The following is an 18,559-nucleotide window of genomic DNA, read 5'->3' on the forward strand; positions in this document are numbered from 1 at the left end:
GAAACATTAACATTTAAGTTAAGAGCACTTAGAAATATTTCACTGAGTATCCTGATTCTAGCAACTCAGGAGTTGATTTAATGGAAATTTGTAGGAATCATGGAGCAATTAGACTCTGAACATGCGAAGAGTTCTATGCGTCCCCCACAGCCTCAAGGAGCAAGGAGCACATACTATGATTCTCGGCCAGTGAACAGGTATACTGGGCTTTATCCGTTTTTGTTTTCAAGCACCTGAGATGTATGGAATGCTAGAAGCAATGGACTTTCCAGTTATGATTACCCAAAACTTGAGGCCCTGGGTACCAGAGCTATATGGCATGAAGTGGGGATTAATTATGTGGCGTTTCTGAATAGTTTTATTCATTCGTTGTGTAAATTTTACTTAGCACCAACTGTGGCCAGTTAGACATAGCCCCGCCCTCATAGGGCAAGACTTCTGATGAGAATACACAGCATAAATAAACAAGAAAATCAATATCCAAGTGCAAGGTGTGACACAGGATTAGGACAAAAATTATGGTGACGGTGCAGAGAATGCTGGGAGTGGTAGAGGAGTGAGTTGATCCCACAGAGCAGTCACAGTCTCTGAGATGCAAAAAAATGACATAGTGTGGTCCTGAGAAACCAGGCAGAAGTCAGAATGCAGGGACTGTCATCTGTCGGGAGGGAGAGTGGCACCGCGTGAAGAGAGACCAGCAAGGGCCACGTCATGCAGACCTGTGGGAGGGCAGACAGACTTGGATTTCTACACCGAGCCCATTATCGCTGATGAAAACATCAGGCTAATGGATTTGTAGTTTGAGAAACTTGGCAGAGACCAAGCTCTTTGTTAGAAGGTTCTTGAAAACGTTTGATGCTGAAGCTAAATTAATCTTTCTCTGAGGGAACACCGTTATTTACGGTCATATAAGATTATGGAAGAAAAGGTATTTTATATTCATGTTTTCAGCTAACATTCATTTAGTAGTAATGGGCAAACCTGAGTTCTTTTAGTTGAAAACAAGGTGGGCGGATGTGTAACCTCCTGTTCTTTGGGGACTGGTGCGTGGGGACCCTGTCCACGTGCCTCTACAATTCCTGCCCATGTTGTGAGGCCCTCCCTGTTCTTTGATCTGGAATAAATATCTTTTCTGGCTGTACATCCAAAAGCCCTGAAGGGTACACGTAGCGTCTTCTGTGGAAACGACAGCTCTGTTCATCATTCTGGAAATTAAGAGCATTTCCCTCCAGAGCAAAAGACTGGGGCTTTTCAAGCCCAGGGCTTCTCTCCCAGAATGAAATCCGCTGCACATGCAGCATACATCAGTACCTATCTGCACAGTTTCCTGGAAAGCGGGGAAGGACACAGGTGTGCAGCTTCTTGCATGGTGAGCAAAAAAGTCCTCTGTCTCTGATCCAGGAGTCTTATGTCTTCTGCCTGTTCTGTAAAATCAGCAGACCTTCTGGGAGGCTGAGGCAGGAAGATTATCAAGTTCAGGCCTAACCTGGGCACCTTAGTGCCTTGGCAAGACTCCGTCTCAAAAAAATGGCAGGAAATATAGCTCAGTGTGAAGGCCCTGGGTTTAATCTCCAGTACTGGAAAAAACAAAATGGCAGCCTAATTCGTTAGCTTAGAGGTGGGTAAAACCTTACACTCTTCACAATTCTTAACAAAGTCTCCTCTGTAACCTGAGCAGGTGGTTGCAATGTCAGGCCAGTGACAATCCACTGCTTTTCAGTGGCAAGACACTCACTTTGCATTTTTTGTCACTGCTTTTTCCTCCAGTCACAAGATGATCTGTTCTCAGTCACATTTTCAGTGTGATTCCTATTTTCAAATACATGTGTGAAACTTCCTAGGTATTAATTATTCTGCCTTGAATATTCTTGTCCAAGTGGGGGAATAGTCCAACAACAAAAAGGATGCTATGCTAAAAGTTCAGGATCATGAAGACCTAAAATATGATACTTGGTTTAAAAATAAAGACTTTGTGGTGCATACCTGTACTCCCAGCCCTCTGACAAGCTCACACAGGAGATTTGGAAGTTTGATTCCAGCCTGGGCAACTTAGGAACTGAGCCAGACCCTGTCTCAAAAACTAAAAGAATATGGCTGGGGATGTAGCTCAGTAAGGGCTCAGGGTTCAACTGCAGTACTGCAAATATCAATCAATTTTTCAATTATGTATGTTTAAAAATGTTTAAACCCAACCATATTTCCACAAAAGATTCCAACAGAACCACGAAGGGACTAGCAATACAGCTTTTCAGTGTTCATAAAGCCATCCCATCCCAATGCCGGACAGGCTGGGGCTGTCACATCCTACTTATCAGGTGCTGGAGGAACAGGCACTGCCAGTATGGGTGTCCAATATAGCAGACATGACCCACAGCTTGAAACCTGGTTCTGTGTTGGATATTTCAGCCCTTACCCTATCCGAAGTTTTTAATGTAAGATAGCAATCCAATTTAATTTGAGAACAACGTTTTTACGCAGCTTCATCTTTAAAAATGCTTAATTATAACTGTATATTTAGTATACAAGACGTTTTCATATATATACATATACATATTATGGCTAAATTAAGCTAATTAACATATGGTACCTTATATACTTTCTTGGGGTAACAACATTTAAAATCCACTCTATGATTTTCATATCTAGAACACATTATTAATCACCTTCTCCATGTTAGAGAGAACACTTGAATTTGTTCCTTCTAACTGAAACGTTGTATCGTTTAGTCAACAAATCTTGAATTTCCTAAAGCCCTCAACTCCTGGAAACCACCCTGTATGCTCTGCTTCTGTGAATACCAATTTTTTTAGATCCCACCTAAGTGAGATCGTGTGCCATTTCTCTCCACGATCTCACTCAGAGCCTTGGTTTCCAACACTACTTATCCAGTGATGACTTTGATGAACTTCTGGTCCCATATCCAACTATCCACTTTCCATCCCTGGATGTCTAACAAGCTTTTCAAAGTTCATGCGTCCAAAACAGAACTCTTCACTTTCCCTTCTGGTACTTCCTACTCGGTTAATAACACAAATCCCCAAGTGCTCAGGTCACGAGTCACGGGTGGTAACTAACTCCTGTCAGCTCCACCACAAAACAATATTAACTAATCCGCCATTTTTTACCACCTCCTTTGAGGATCGAAGTCATTTTCTCCCCCTTTACGATTATAATACCTTCCTGAATGGCTTCAGGGTTCATGTTTTTCTCTTCACAAGGGCCAAAGTAATCCCACGGAAACATCAATCCTATTTTACCTGCTTTGCGCAAAGACCGCACTCGGTCACCAGACACTAACAGTTGAAAATGAAAGCCCGATGGGGCTTCACCGTGGTTAGAGGAGCCCTCAGGCGCCCTCTGGGCAACTCTCAGCCCTCAAAAGGAGGACCCACTGCCCCTTGCTGAGCATCCATGCTCTGTGTCCTGTAATTAATCTGACTGGTTTATCTAGGCTGTCAGCTCAAATGTAATCCTCACAGAGCCACTTTTTGTTTAGCTTTTGAAAACATTATTCATGTTTGTGGTGCATATTTACATTCATCCTAGGAAGTGATACGTGTACACATGGCATCTTAGTTCTTTTTATTTTCCCTTACCCCGGAGGTCTCTTCTTAATTCACCGCGTCCACAGTAGCTAAGATCACCTATTTAACTCTATTTTTTTCTCTATAGCATTTATCACTGTGCAAAATTATCTTCCTGATTATCTTCAAATGTACATACACACTGCCTGTTCCCTCAGACCTAGATTAGAATAAACCTCGCAGGAGCAGAAACTTCCTCTCTCCTTCGCTACCATATCCCCAGTGCACAGAGAAGACACTTTTAAAAGTATCTGTGGAATAAGCACCCAGAAAACTCTCATTTATTTTCCTTTCAGAAGAAGCGGGTTTAAAGAGTTGATAACTAGTCGGCCAAGGTCGCACAACCAGGAAAGAGCAGCTTCTTGGTTTAAAGCCCAGTCTGACCCCAAAGCCTGGGTCTGTAATTATTACGCTACGCTGTCTCACTAAACTTTGCAGTTTATCGCGCCGCCTTCCCTGTTGGTGTAACTTAAAGCCCAGAAGCCTAACCTCCCAGCCTCCGTTCAGGTTACCCGGACACAGACACTGACGGCGATTTCCCAGCGTGCCCCGCGCGTCTCCGCCTCCCCGTCCCCACCTGTTCAAAGGCCCCCGGGCTGCCCCCGGAGCCTGTCTTTCGAATACGTGGCGCAAGGAGTTCTGGGATTGGTAGTTCACATTCCTCCCGTCCAGGCATTCACCTGAAAAAGGAAAAAAAAAAGACACGATCGAGACATCCCTGAATTTTATACGCATGAAATGAGACTCAGATTTTGGCTCAGGAAAGTGGTACAAGAGTGCTGTTTTCCAACGAACTCCACCCTCGAGACAGGCGCCACGAGACAGCCCCAGAGGGTCCTTCGGGGCGGGGCGGGGCCTGTCGCGGTGGCTTGTGGGTCCTTCCTGCTCCGACTCGTTCTTTCGCTCAGGCTCTCGGACCGGCAGGATGGGTGAGGCACGCGGGGCTGTGCTGCGGGGCTGCGGGCGGCCTCGGAGGGGTCCCGGGAGCCGCAGGCGCCGGGAGATGGGGCGGGGAGCGGGCTCCAGGCGGAGGCTGGCGGGTGGGGACGGGGAGGCGACGCCGCAGGCACGCGGACGGCGCACGCGGACGGCGCGTCTCGGAGCGGGGCGCCGTCTGGAGCACCCGCGCCGCGCTGGACCTCGAGCACCCGTTCGGGGCGCGGGGGCCGGGCCGCGGGCCGGCGGCGAAGGAGTCGCAGTGGGTTTGTCTTGCTAGGCAAGTGTCGCGGTCTGCGTACTGCCAGGAAGCTCCGCAGCCACCGGCGGGACCAGAAGTGGCACGACAAGCAGTACAAGAAGGCGCATCTGGGCACAGCGCTGAAGGCCAACCCCTTCGGAGGCGCCTCGCACGCCAAGGGGATCGTGCTGGAGAAAGTGTAAGTGAGAGGCCGGTGCCGCTCTCGAGCGTCTTCCCGCTGTGCTAATTCCGAGCAAGCGAGCTTGGTGAACTCTGGGTGGGTGTTTGGTGGTTCTCTCACGCTGGGGATAGGACCCGCGGCTTTCACACTGACCTGTGTTCCGGTCCGTTTATTTACTTTGTTCTTTTAAGTTTTGAGACAGTCTAAATTGCCCTCTCTGGGCTTGAACTAATGATCGTGCCTCAACTTGCCGGAGTTGAAGAATTCAGACTTGCACCACCCACCATGTCTGGCTTGAATTTACTCTTTTTTAAAAAGGGGCAGTAGTTCAGGTGGACATTTTGGGAACTACGGTTGAACTGCCATTTGGGGCAGGGTACCAGGATTCGAACTCAGGACCTTGTACTTGCCAGGCATATGCTTGTGCTGCTGAGCTGCATCCCCGGACCTTGAAGTGCTATTTGTATTTAAGAGTTGACAAAACTAGTGTTTGGCGGTTAAATAACCACGAGTTTAGATTTCAGCATTGACCCTACAGGAATGGGGAAAGATACTAACAGTAGTGCAGTGAGGAACATAAATGAGCACGTTTGCTATGTGAGAAGTGCAGCAAGCACATTTCTGCTCGCTGTTTTCTGTGGTCAAGTGGTTCTTTTGAGAAAAGGAGAGAAGTGACTTAGGAGAGGTCAGAGTACTAATATTGAGCTATACGAATATGCTGGTATTTGACTGATTTTTGACTTTCAAAAATGGTGATATGTGGTTCCCTCACATCTTATGGCACGGTTGTAATTTGAATGTGGACTTCCAAGCTGTAAGTCTTTTCAGTAGTTCCGGTATCTTTACAGCTGTGAAGGAACTAAAGTTGTCCACCAGTGTGGTAATGTCTCAGATGGAGGGAAAAAGTGGTTGAAACACCAGGATTTGACTGTATTAGTTCTGTGCATCATGTCAGTGTTTCTTTTCAAAAAGCCAACTCACTGCTCTGCTGTAACGTTTCAGAGGGGTTGAAGCCAAACAGCCAAATTCTGCCATCAGGAAGTGCGTCAGGGTCCAGCTGATCAAGAATGGCAAGAAAATCACAGCTTTTGTCCCTAATGATGGGTGCTTGAACTTTATTGAGGTGAGTGTTTCCAATAAGTTTGGTTTTCTGTGGTTTGGTCATGGGTTTCCTTACCCTGTTAGCCTGTTTTGTTTTTGATAAATGGGAGTTTCCGTATATGAACAAGTAGTGCCTTTTTGTGACTGCCACTGATGCCGGAAATAAATGTCATATTTTATTTCAGGAAAACGATGAAGTCCTGGTTGCTGGATTTGGTCGAAAAGGTCATGCCGTTGGTGACATTCCTGGAGTCCGCTTTAAGGTGGTTAAAGTAGCCAATGTCTCTCTTTTGGCTCTCTACAAAGGCAAGAAGGAAAGACCAAGATCATAAATTTTGATGATGAAAAGACATTAGTAATAAATTTTCATATTCCAAAAATGTTTGGCATTTTATTTTCTCCCTCACCACCAAGTAGATAGGGTTATGTACTTTACCAAGTGCTATTTTTAGGAGATGTGAAGAACAGGTAACTCAGTATTGGGATTAGCAACCCCTTAACAATGCTTCTTGCATTCCACTTAAAATTTACAAGTCGAGTAAATGTACAGTATTTTAGTGTATTTTTAAAACACTATTTCTCATGAGGTATTTCTCAAGTTCTTCAGTTACGTTGAGCAGGGATCCTCCTTAGGCCTTGTGTATTTTTTCTTGAATCTATTTTCCCAAATTGAAAAAAATGAAATTTCCTCCAGTTGTTCCCTGTTGTGATTTTCAAGTATCGAAGGGTGTTGGGATCAGTGTAAGTCTGTTGCTGTGTTGTTTGAAAAAGGATTGAGGCCTTGGTGGCTTAGTTGATGGAACTACATACCCAGCAGATGGAGGCATAGAGGCAAATATTTAAGGGCAAGGGAGATCGGGTACTGTATGTGACATAGGTTCAAGCTTGTTAGTAACAGGTACTGCTAAGGCACACAGTGAAAGCTGGGGAAGAGATCAGATGTATGGGTTTTGAAATTGTCAAAGGTGGGTCTGGTCCTTTTGCTATCCACATGTGTTCCAATATTTCCATTGAGAGAATATGGCTATTAGCTTTCTAATTTTAGTGATCTGAGAAACTCCTGTTGGCTGCATTAGTAAACGTTAATCGGATCAAAGCTCAGAGTTAGGTTGTTTATGAGGATGCTTCATTTTAGGGAAGAGACCAGAAGCATGATCATGGTATGGGGAGACCTTTGTTAAGCCTACCCCTGGCTGCCTCAGAACAAGCCCCACTGAGATTCCGTGTCCAGGCATGGGTTCCACCACTACCTCCCATCTTAATCTCCCCAGCACACTGGTGCTTGTCCTGCAGCAGAAGGCCCTGGCTCTTTTGGCAGCAAGGTCTGACTTGCTTTCTTCCCTACCACCAACAGGAGTGTTATTGGCTGAGCCATTCCCGACTGCAGACCTAGATGTTCACTGATCCTTCTCTGCTAAATGGGGAGGTCCCTGGTCTCAGCCCCCTTCCCCTCCACCCAGTACCCTCTAGAATATACCGAGCTGGCACGGGGAGAGGGACATCAGCAAGCACTGCTTGGAGTTGCAGGCACCTGGAGTGGCTAGCTGGATGTACCAGGGACGTCCTTTCCCATCAGCCTGGCCCGGTGGCTACCAGGTGCTGTAGGTGCATCTCCAAGTCCCTCACCGCCACCTCCAGCACCCAGTGACCCAAGCAGGCCCCTTTATGTAACTGAGGGTACTGCCTCACAGGCAGTGCCCAGCTGTGTGAGGCTGACTAGACTGAGGGTGAGGCGCTTGCTCATCCGGTAAACGAAAGAAGCAAAATCCAGCATCTAAACTCCATGGAAAAGCAAAGGCGCTGGAATCACTAAAGTGACACCAAAGAATAACTAGACCAATCACAAGACCTGGTTTTGGGTCTGACTGTTTATTTGTAATAGCCAAGGCCTGTAGACGACCTGTCCGTCAGTAGGCGGCTAGTATGGATGAAATACTACCTGGCCGTAAACAGAAACGTAGCAACTTCAAGAGTAGTATGCTGAGAGAATAAATCTCAAAAGGTGACATCCTGTATGACTGCATTTGTATAGCCTTTAATGGCAACAGCAGAGATGCGTAGACAGTAGGAGTTAGAAATGGGGGCAGAAGTCAGATGTGAGGGCATGTCTGACCCCAGCATGCTGGAGGCCGAAGCAAGAGATCAAGGCCATCCTGGGCTACCTAGGAGACCTGTCCCAAAACGGGTGGGGATTGGGCTGGGGCCACAGAGGATGTGACTTGTGATGGAATGATTCTGTCTTGCCCATGGTGGGCGTTTACACAGTATTTGTGATGGAATGTCAAATACTGCACACCAAAACAAGAGGGTGGGAAAGTAGATGGTAGGAAGGGAGGGAAGCAGAGGAAGGGAAAATTCGGTAGAAATGTTGGTGAGTGCGTGTAAGGTCTGTATTTCCGTTAAAAGTGTTTTTGAAAATACACTCATTACAAAAGGGGTTATCATTTGAGAGAGCTGGGTGAAGACAAACATGTTTTTATACCTTGTGTGTCTTCAGTTCTGTGTTCTTGTTAATGGGTAGATAATTTAGTCTGTTAATTCATCTGTGTTAACTCTGTTTGCCTAGCAAAGTTCAAACAAATCAGAAATTGCTAGAACAGAAAGAACCTGGATATCACTCAGTCCTGGAGTTCCCAACCCAGGGACATCAGAAGTCCCATGGTTACCACTAGTCTTCTGGGAGACAGCCCTGTTTCTGTCTGTCTGTCTCTGTCTGTCTTTCTTCTCTCTCTCTCCCTCTCTCTTTCATACTGTGCTAGGGACTGAATTCAAGGCCCAATGTTTTCTAGAGAAGCACTCTACCCACTAAGCCACATCCCCATCCCTTTTTTATTAACCAAATTTCCCAGGCTGGCCTTGAACTTGCAATCCTCCTGCCTCAGCCTCCTGAGGACCTGGAATTACAGATATGTACCACTATACTTACCTGACTCAGATTCTTATTCCAGGTTTTGTCCCACAGATGGATTTGTAAGGGTCTAGAAACCTGAAATCATATGCAGAATTTTCTGATTACTTGTTTGTATGTGTACAAAACACACATACAGCAATTTCTGAAAATGCATTCTGTTCACTTTTCAGAGAGGATCCTGATGCAAGAAACCAGCTACTGTTTAATGCTTGCAGCAGAGAGCAGATTTGGTCACATATTACATGATTTTCCACTCTGATCCTGTAGCAAAAGACATGCCCCCCCCAAGTATATTGCAGTTTCTCAGTTGCCCAGGTAATAGTTCCTGTTCCATTTGCTTCTGTCTTCTAGAAATGGCTGTTTGCTGTGATGCATAACTAGTCACTGTGCTGCACGTTATATAAACCAATCCCCAACTGACAAGCCATTCTGCCTCTGCACTTCCTGCTTGCTTATCCCATATAAGCCCTAGACCACCAGAGATCAGGGCCTAATATTCTGATCCCAGTCAGTGCCTATCAACATAAATAAATCTACCTTCAGATCCTGGGTGTCATTTCGGTGTTTCTGTTTGCTGTAGCACTCCCAGCTGAGAACAGGGAGGGCAGTTGTTAATGGAATGTGCCCAAGCTGAGGTTCTGTGGGTGGGTGCCTGTCCTGGGCTGTTCACTCTATAAGAGAAGTGTCATAGTCAGCACACAGTTCTGAGGCTCGGACCCAGAACGGGAACCTGCTCTGATCTGGCCTGGCCTGGCCTGGGGACAGGATTCAAGGGGGTAAGGGCGCACAGGAGAGGCGCTGTGGGAGACACAGTCTGATTCCTAACAGCCCAGCCTGCCCTGACCCCAGGGTTCTGACCCAGGCCCAGAGAGCATTCATGCATTCACAAGGGAGCTGCCCTGGAACTAATTAGTCCCTACCAGGCCTCCAATAAAGCTTCCCCCACCCCACCCTGCACCCTGGAGCCAACTTACCAGCACAGGGACCTTTGGGGAAAACTGCAGCCACAGAGCAATCCACAGGGCCCGCGACATGCACCTCTGCATCCTGCTGACTGCACCCACCAACCCATGTACAGTCATCACAGAGGACAGACAGGTCCCCAGGACCCTGGTCAGAGGGGAGTGAGAGAGAGTGAACACCACAGAGACCAGAGGCACAAAAGCAAGGACCAAGAGCCAAAGATGTTGCTGACGTCTAAGAATGGAGTAAAAATTGGTGCAATAGATGCAGTAAAGGGGCTGGGGATTTAGCTCAGTGGCACGGCGCCTGCCTGGCAAGCGCCAGGTCGTGAGTTCAATTCCCGGTACTGAAAAACAAACAAACAAAAATAGATGCAGTAAAGATGTTCAGTCCACACCTAGAGAGGCAAAGGACATAGTACCTGTGCTTTGCTTTGAAGTATTTTAGTAAATAAAACAAGAAGGAGTTAAACGAAACAGAAACCTCGGTGATTGTTGATTTTGACTTACAGGTATGTGACGGTTCAGTGCACCATTTTCTCTACTTAAGTGAATGTTTGAAATTGTCCATAGCAATCTCTCAAATGACATGTTCCCTACTGTTTAATAGCCACACCTGTGGGGCTGTATCAGAACCAGTCAGTGAGCCACTGGCCAGGACAGGATCAGAAGGAAGTCCCAGGAGTAATCAGGTGACAACCAAGAGAAAACGAAACTGAGCACCTGCGAAGTAGTTAACACTCTGGGAAGCAACAAAGCTGAGAATCTGTGCAAAGTTTAGCAAAACAAGAGGGGGAAATGTTCAATTCTATGATAAAAGCAAAGTAAAACAATTATTTTCTAAGACTGAAGGAAATGCTAAGGCACAGACCGCTGCTGGGAACGTAAATTGGTGCAGCCTTGCTGAGGGACAGGTTTACAGGTGACTCGACAGCCTTTGAGCTGTTTGACCCTCAGTTCCCTTAGTAACAGGCAACCTACAGACACGACGTGAGCGCCCAGTTCACTGTAGCATGAGTGCTTGGTGCACAGTAGCCTGGAAGCTCTTGGCAGCAAGGGCTTCATGAACCCTACTGACCCCTGGCGTTCCCAGGCTGGCTCCGGGCCACGTAGCCAGCAAGGGCCAAGGAGTATGTTACATGTGGAGGGAGGTGTCAGGAATAGAAGGTAGAAATGTGTGGTCAATTTTGATAGAGAAGAAGTCATAGTCATTTTAAATTGCATTTTCAAGTAAAATGGGAAAGAGTTGCAGACATTGCAATTGGAAAACGTAAGCATATAAAGCCATACACAGAAGTTTCTCATATGAGAAACCCACAGTACAAATAAGTTAAAAGCAAAATAAAAAATGGGTGATAGGAAGCGGAGAGGTAGACCTTTTGCAAATGGGAACGGGCCCAAGAACTTGAAGAGAGGACTAAAAAGAAGGAAGCTGTGGGATGTCCATGCACCAACTCCCCACGAGAAACGCAGTCATCAGTGCTGCAAACACAGACTAATGAAGACAGAAACTGAAAAGCAAATGTGCACAGAAAGATCCTAATTCCATGTTTAAATGCATACAAGGAAATCCATCCCCATTTTCACCGCCGTTATGTCCGGGTGATCTTTGTAAATCCCTGCAGCCTTATAAGAAGAGCCCAGGCTCCCCCGACCCCTCCCATCCAGTCGTCACTCTGCAGCCACTCTGGGGGAATCCTCTTCCGGCTGGGGCGCTTCCTCCCTCTGCCTTGTGTTGGATGGTGGGTGGCGCAGACAGAGACTTGTGGCACCAGCACTTTGTCTAGGAGGAACACCACACTGCACGCCTAGTGTCTTGGTCTGTTTTGTGTTGTGGCACCAGTGTGCCCCACACCAGGAGAGTTATAATAAGCAGGAGGTTGGGGCCACCACTCAATGGTACAACACCACACATGCAAGTATTTATATTTATATAGTATTTCAAAATAGATACCACACATATTATATAATATCTCTACAATGTATAATGTGGTACATAACACAATCACACTTTGTGTATATAAATTCACACATGTATATGTATATATATGTAATGACCAGGACTTCACTGGCTCATGGTTCTCGAGGTTGGGACACAGCATGTGAGTGATAGAAGACAGTGGACACGGGAATGAGCTTTGGCCACCACAAGCACAGCCAACCCTCTCCTTCCGGTCTGCCCTCTCAATACTGTTTTGGTGATGACTAACTTTCAACCTACACTTTTTGGGAGACACATTCAAGCCATAGCCTGCAGCTGGTGTCTAGTTTTTATTCTTTGCCTAACCCAATAATATGTTCATTGGGTTGGCCCATGGGTTAGTTACTTTTCTCTCATTGCTGAGACAAAATATGTAACACCCAGAGTTAAGTGAGGAAAGGTTTGTTTAGCTCACGGTTTGTAGAGGTTTGGTCCATAATGGGCTAGTTTCAAGGCAGGGTGGCCCATGGCAGAGGAGCGACCATTCATGCAGCAGGAGACAGCAAAAGCAAGCTAAGGAAGGGACAAGCCTTTTTTCATCCTTTATATTGTATGCAGGCTACCTGGCCTAGGGCGGGTGTAGCACTCACACCCTTAATCCGAGCATTGGACCATGAATCAATCACAAACTCTAGATTCAGCCACCCCTGAAAAGCACCCACCCCATGACTGCATGAGGCTTTGGGGGAACATCCATACTGAAACCGTAACAGCCCATGTTAGGGCATGGAGATCGAAATCCACTCCCTCTGGGCGGCTCTGCCATCTTCTGATTTAGCCATCTTCTGTCACTAACAGAAAAGGGGCTGGGGTCTCTTCCTGTAAACCTACTGCAGGAGGAGGCTTGGGAGATCTCATTCTGCTGCTTGCATTGGAGAAAGACTTCTCAGGATAGGTGGGTACTCTCCCCAAAGGAACACACATTTGCTCCCTGCCGTCTGCAGAATGGGGACCAGCGGAGCTATAGGTTTTATATATTATGTGGTGTTAGTTTGAATATAATACACACGAATTTTCAGTTCATTTTTAATAATTTATAAAATGGGACTTGATCTCTAAACTCCCTGTACTTAGGTTCTACAGGTCTAGAATACAGGAGGCTCAGGACAGGACCACTAGATGTCGCTACTGACAACAGGAAAGGGCTTGACATCACAGTGCCGCTTTAAAGAACACCAACAAATTGAAGAATAAAAATGTGAAACTCTATTACAGATGAGCCCTGTGGAAACCCCCAGGAGCTGTCTCAGAGACGCATGTGCCCACACAAGTAGCCAGTGCCAGGGCACAAGGGTAGCAAGGTCTCGTTCCTCTGGACAATCCCTCAGCAATGGAGGCTGGGATAACAGGGGAGAACCGGGGGTCTCAGCGTCCGAGGGAGCTGATTTGTGCACTAGGTTTTAGATCCCTGCTCATCACCACGCAGCCCCTACGCACACACAGACGCGCGCACTCCACACACGCAGGTTCCGTACGGCAGGGGTGAGCAAAGTAGATGCTAAATGTATAAGTGTAAACATTACAGCGAGAGCACACTGCAGTGAATCCTCCTCTCAACCCTCCCCCTCGCTTCAAACACACTCGTCCCATCGTCCTCGACACATACTGCAGCGCTCCTGGAAGTGCTCCTTCCTGAGTGTCTTTATGAGGTATGATCAAAAATACGGTGACTACCGCTGCCAATGCCATCCAGCGGAAGAGCAGACTCATTAAAGCACGGCAGTGTGCCCTCATCCACCGGATCGGGCACCATGTGTCTTCTGGCTCTTCCCCAAAGTCAAAGCGACCGTGAAAGGGAAATGTTTTGAACGGATTCAGTACATGGAGGCAGCTGGAAAACACAAGTAACGACACTCGTGAAAGAGGACTTCCAGAGCTGCTGCGGAAAGAGGGAAGAACGGTGGGATGCGAGTGTTCTGAGCGAGGGGAGGCCTCCGAGTGAGTGGATTCACGGCAGCGTGTCTTTTACTGTACTAACTTGCTTGTTAATCCAACGGCTCACTGTGTTTTTCATCACAACGTGTCCAGGTGCATATTCACACACATGTGCTCACACACAGACATAGCGTGGAACACTGGTGCTGTGCACCAGCATTTCGGCCCGGGACAGACCACACAGATGAGGGTGAGTCCCGTGTGGGTTTGTGCAGGTCCATTACGGTGTCTGCACACAGGCACACTTGCCTCATGACACCCTGATTTCTCAGAACGCAACCCCATTACTATGTGATGAATGACCACGACTGAAGCCATGGCTTTCCAAAATAACACCACCCTTACGATGGGCGACCCAGTCTGCTCTTTTAAAGAGAGTGCTCGTCACGAGCCCGCAAGCTGACTGGACTTGAGCGCGCTTCCTGCTGTGCAGCACCGGAACCAGCAGGGCACCGGCAGACGCTCGCCCTGCCGGATGCAAAGTTCTGCGCAGCGGCCGAGCGCCTGTTCCTGCCCTGCTGCCTCCCGAGCCCGCACCTAAGGTCTCTGTGGCTCCCGCCCCGCCCGGCCGGGCCTCCGCGCTCCGTGCCCCGCGAGGGTCTGCACGTGCTGCGGCGGTGGGGACGTGCGGGAACCTCTCCGCACCTCCTCTCAGGCTTCCATCCTGATTCAACGCCACCGGGGAAGGTGAGCTGTGAGGTGTGGAGTGTGCTGCCTAGTCCTCCTCGACCCCAGCTCTGAGCTAAAGCACTAACCCTGGCAGGGAGGCCAGGGAGACACAAGAGCTTGTTACTGGCCTATTTGCTCCCCTGATCTTGCTAAGTTTTGTCTGACGTAGGTGGTGGCTTTGCTTTTCCAACCTTCTGCTGTGAGGTAGCCCACTGAGGCCGAGGCCTCTGCTGCTCCTAGCCTGAGCTCAGGCGGCAACTCTTATGCGCATGTGCCCCGGGATCCCTAACAGGGTGAAACTCCGGGCTCCACCCTGAATGGGTGAGGACTTGGTGTGAAGGAGGGACAGTTCCAGGCTCACCAAGTATGATAACAGGCAGCTGGCTAGTGGGGTCAGAGATGGCTTTGTGAAGAAGGGAGCCTGGCTTGGTGGCGCAGGCCTGTCTTCCCAGCATTGGGGAGGCTGAGGCAGGAGGAGCTCGGCGAGTTCGAGGACAGCCTGGGCTCATAATGAGTTCAAGGCCAGTATGGAAAAGTGAGCTCCTAGCGACTAGGCTGGAATAATCAGGTCCTGAGCTGTCGGGGAGAGTGTGACACCGGGCTTATAAGAGTGAGGGGTTGGCAACCCGGAACCCACAGGCAGGACTCCTGGGTCCTGGTTCCCAGGAGCAAGGCCGCTGTCCTCTATCCCTGATCCCACTGTGTTGTTTATGCAGCACATTCAGATGTATGTTTTGTCTCCTGGGTGTCATTTTAGAGAATCAGTAAGGACAGGAGACCGAACCGGTCCAGGTGGCCAGCATCACCGTGCAGGGGGGAGCTCGCCGGGCACACAAGGCTGAGTCCACTCTGCAGGACAGCGAGGGCCCGGCCACCCAAAGCCACCTCCTCCCGGACGGGCCAGGAACAGGACGGTGCCCTGCGCTGCCCGCTGGGACCCAGGGCAGGAAGAACCCGGTTCCACATGGGCTCCAGCCGTCGAGTAGAACTGCATTTTTAAAACCGGAATTTTTTTATCAACCAAGCACGGAAAGACTTTTAAGTGAAAAAATCCTGAGTGGAGTTGCCTAAGGAGTCAGAGCTCTCTGGGGAAGGGGGCCGGAACCCACAGACAGGACTTTTATCACGGCCACTGATGAAGCCGATGAAGTTTCAGGTCTTCATCAAGCAGAGACAAAAAATTTTTTTTTTTACTTTTAAGTAAAACAAAACTGGTCCCCACAGTGATAGACGATCAGAACCTACTACCTAAGAATCTGTTAGCAAAGGGTAGTTAGTATTTCCAGACAAATGCTGCATGTGGGTGGTGCATTAATTACACATATATGTGTATTTTACCCCAAAAATGACGGGGCTGGAGGAATGAGCTGCCGAGAAATCTGTGCTTGCATTAGGGGGAGGGAGGGAGAATCCCTCGAAGAAGTTGAAAAGACGTTAAGTGGTAAATTCCAAAATGCCCAGCAAGCATATGAGCAGCTCTCGTCCTAGCGAGGATATGTGCAGCTCAGCATTTTAAAATTCCCTTTTCGCCTTTCCAGCAGTTTGGATTAACCCTCTCCCACCTCTGCGCGCTGAGTGCCCGCCCTGTCCTTGGCTGGAGGCCCACTGGCCAGTGGGGGGCCCTCAGCCTGGCCTTGTGACCACCACCACCTCTGCCACCCTGGGGCCATGGGCTTGTCCGTTTCCACGGCTGACAACACGCTGGACGGGGTGTTGATAAGGGAGGGGCTTGATCCGGCCCAGGCGTGGCTGGCGAGCTGCGGCCTCTGTCCAGCCATGCCCAGGGGCCAGATCTGCCTACCGCTGTGTCACCACCGCCCCTCTGGGGATTGCTGTGCAGTGGGGTCCCAAGGGGGACAGGCCCTGCTCCAGCCACGGGACACGGTGAAGTTCGTGTTTCCATGTAATGATGCACATCGTCCGCTGCAGGACCTCAAGACACCCAGACAGCTGCTTCAGGAGGTAGCCCGGCATTGCAGCTCAGGTGATGCTAACTTCTGCCTCCTTCACTGAGGAAGATGAAACCGCTTAAACCTTTCCCATGCTGGCCCCGGGAAGGAAGTACAGTGAAAACTAACCAAGCAACGAGGCAGGCGATCCTCCGCACGAGCTCGGCTGATCTCTGACCAGCTTGTAAACTTATTCACAGACTGAGTAACAATCAGATGTAAGAAAGTCGAGCACTGGGTGAATGTCCATATTTTCTCCCGCATTAATGATCTTGTGAGGTCCTGGAGGTCCTGCAAGGCAGCTTGTTATTCTGTTTTTAAAGACGAAGACAGTTAAGTCTTAGGGATACAAACACTTGCACAAAACCTCTCCAATAGTCCAGCAGAGCTGTGGGTTCGACAGGAGAGGGCAAAATGACCACTGTTTTATTACCATCAGTAAAAAGAACTTGTAATGTTTAAATATTTCCTGTAGCTTTTATAATTTTTAATTACCATATATTTAGTTTATAAAATACATTATCACACTTACAACAAAATGTTTATATTTTCCCTTTATTCTGTATGTCCTATCATACACACACACACACACACACACACACACACACACTAGTACAGAGCAAAATAGAAATAACCTATTGTCCCTGAGTTTGTTTGTGGGAGAATAATCAAAGCCAGGTCATATATAACTTATAACATCACCAGGTCTTATATAATTTATAACATCAGTTTTCAAGCCCATGTAAATTCCTTTTTTTCCTCCCGGTACTGGGATTGAACCTATGGCCTTCACTGAGCTCCATCTCCATCTCCATTACTTATTTTCTATTTTCAAGCAGGGTCTTGTGGAGTTGCTCAGGTAGGATGCTAACTTGGGATCCGATCCTTCTTCAGCCTCCCAAAGTGCTGGGACTGCAGGCATGGGCCTCTGTGTGCGCCGAGGGGCAGGCTAATTCAGTACCTTAATGTGCACACCTCTTACATTAAGATGAACACACGGGTACATTTCTGCATCACGTTCCATACTGGGAGAAGGCATGTGAAGTGACTGGCCCAGAAAAGAATAACCCGTAAGCATCCCAATGGTGCCTGTGTTTACAGAAATACTGAATTAGATTTGGGTTTTTGCCACTTAGAGTGATTGTATCTCTAACAGGTTTCTTCTAACCATTCAGTATATCAAATGTCAGTTATGGCAGGTATTGTCCTCCCAGGGGGAACAACCCATGTCAACTCCTGGTGGCAGGAAATATGCACAGCGCTGCTCTCACAAGAACTGGGCTGGCCAGGTAAGCTCCAGGAGTTCTTCTTGCTGCAATTGCTAAGCCGAACAGAAGAATCTGTGAACAAGAACAAAACAACTGCCAAGAGATAAAAATGGTTAACTGAGCAATAAAGACTTATTTCAAGAACACTGGTACTGAAATGAAACCGTCAAGTTGAATGCTTCGTAAATAACTAGGCAGGATACCAGAAGAGCAAAGAACAAACCAGAGTTCAGCCCAGTGATGACAAAAACGAACTTGCCATGCAGCAGGGACAAGTCTCCATGCAGCAGAGACACTGATCTTTCCAATAGCAAACTGTGACATCCACGCTGTTCTTTACCTTGTCAGTGGACCTCTCATTCATCCTGGGAGGTGACCTTGGCATAACTCAGAGGGAGATTCAGCCCCACAGCTGGCCCCACGATGCTCAGCCACGCTGTGACGTAGTTGAAGTTCCTGGAAATGAAGGGATACAGGTGCATTAATGCTTCCAGTATAGCTTCTGTTATAGCTTCTGGGTGAATGGTAGAAGCCACTCAGTTATCAGCAGGTACAGAAATGAGGCTTTCTTCAAGGACATGTGCCGCACTGGCATCTCAGCATCTGGACACCAGACCCTTCCCTTGACAAGGAGCTGAGGACCAGGGACAACGTGAGGATCCCTCCCTAAGGGAGCTGACGGGCATGACAGGCACAGGGGCTCAGGCCTCCCCTTGAGACTCAAGTCCTTTGCATGAAATTTCTGGCATTGTTGTGGTCTGGGGTTTTTGCAAGGGGAACAATATAATACAGGACACATTTCTATGAGATTATTTATAATAGACACCCAAAGAATCATATA

General features: G+C 47.9%; 3 protein-coding genes across 9 annotated transcripts in view; 1 reads left to right on the forward strand and 2 right to left on the reverse strand.

Annotated features, from left to right (window-relative positions):
- Positions 1-4,330, reverse strand: part of Atp6ap1l (ATPase, H+ transporting, lysosomal accessory protein 1-like) — a gene marked incomplete in the record, with an annotated part of 28,796 nt that extends 24,466 nt beyond the window's left edge. Inside the window, 1 exon segment of one of the 4 annotated variants that reach the window (XM_013513058.1) lies at positions 4,162-4,330. 4 annotated transcript variants of the gene reach the window in all.
- Positions 4,331-4,479: 149 nt separating this feature from the next.
- Rps23 (ribosomal protein S23) lies at positions 4,480-6,423 on the forward strand. The gene is made up of 4 exons (NM_001282369.1): positions 4,480-4,513; positions 4,801-4,960; positions 5,945-6,065; positions 6,229-6,423. The coding sequence occupies exons 1-4, from the start codon at positions 4,510-4,512 to the stop codon at positions 6,373-6,375; spliced, it is 432 nt and encodes a 143-aa protein (NP_001269298.1). The 5' UTR covers positions 4,480-4,509; the 3' UTR covers positions 6,376-6,423.
- Positions 6,424-16,989: 10,566 nt separating this feature from the next.
- Atg10 (autophagy related 10) overlaps positions 16,990-18,559 on the reverse strand; it is a 249,516-nt gene continuing 247,946 nt past the window's right edge. For 3 of the 4 annotated variants that reach the window (XM_013513063.1, XM_013513065.1, XM_013513066.1), the window contains exons 7-8: positions 18,059-18,174; positions 16,990-17,790 (exon numbers count right to left, since the gene is read on the reverse strand). In XM_013513063.1, coding sequence (XP_013368517.1) covers positions 18,075-18,174 — 100 coding nt within the window. In that variant the 3' untranslated portion in view covers positions 16,990-17,790; positions 18,059-18,074. Of the gene's footprint in view, positions 17,812-18,058; positions 18,175-18,559 lie in introns of all 4 variants that reach the window. The other variant, XM_013513064.1, reaches the window with a different exon arrangement.

The sequence above is a fragment of the Chinchilla lanigera genome, unplaced genomic scaffold, assembly GCF_000276665.1.
Source record: "Chinchilla lanigera isolate Chin_1 unplaced genomic scaffold, ChiLan1.0 scaffold00017, whole genome shotgun sequence".
In the NCBI taxonomy this organism is placed as follows: domain Eukaryota; kingdom Metazoa; phylum Chordata; class Mammalia; order Rodentia; family Chinchillidae; genus Chinchilla; species Chinchilla lanigera.

Coding starts and splice junctions, on each gene's coding strand:
- Rps23 (NM_001282369.1), top strand. Junction 4,961..5,944: donor GGGATCGTGCTGGAGAAAGT/GTAAGTGAGAGG, acceptor GTAACGTTTCAG/AGGGGTTGAAGCCAAACAGC. Junction 6,066..6,228: donor GGTGCTTGAACTTTATTGAG/GTGAGTGTTTCC, acceptor ATTTTATTTCAG/GAAAACGATGAAGTCCTGGT.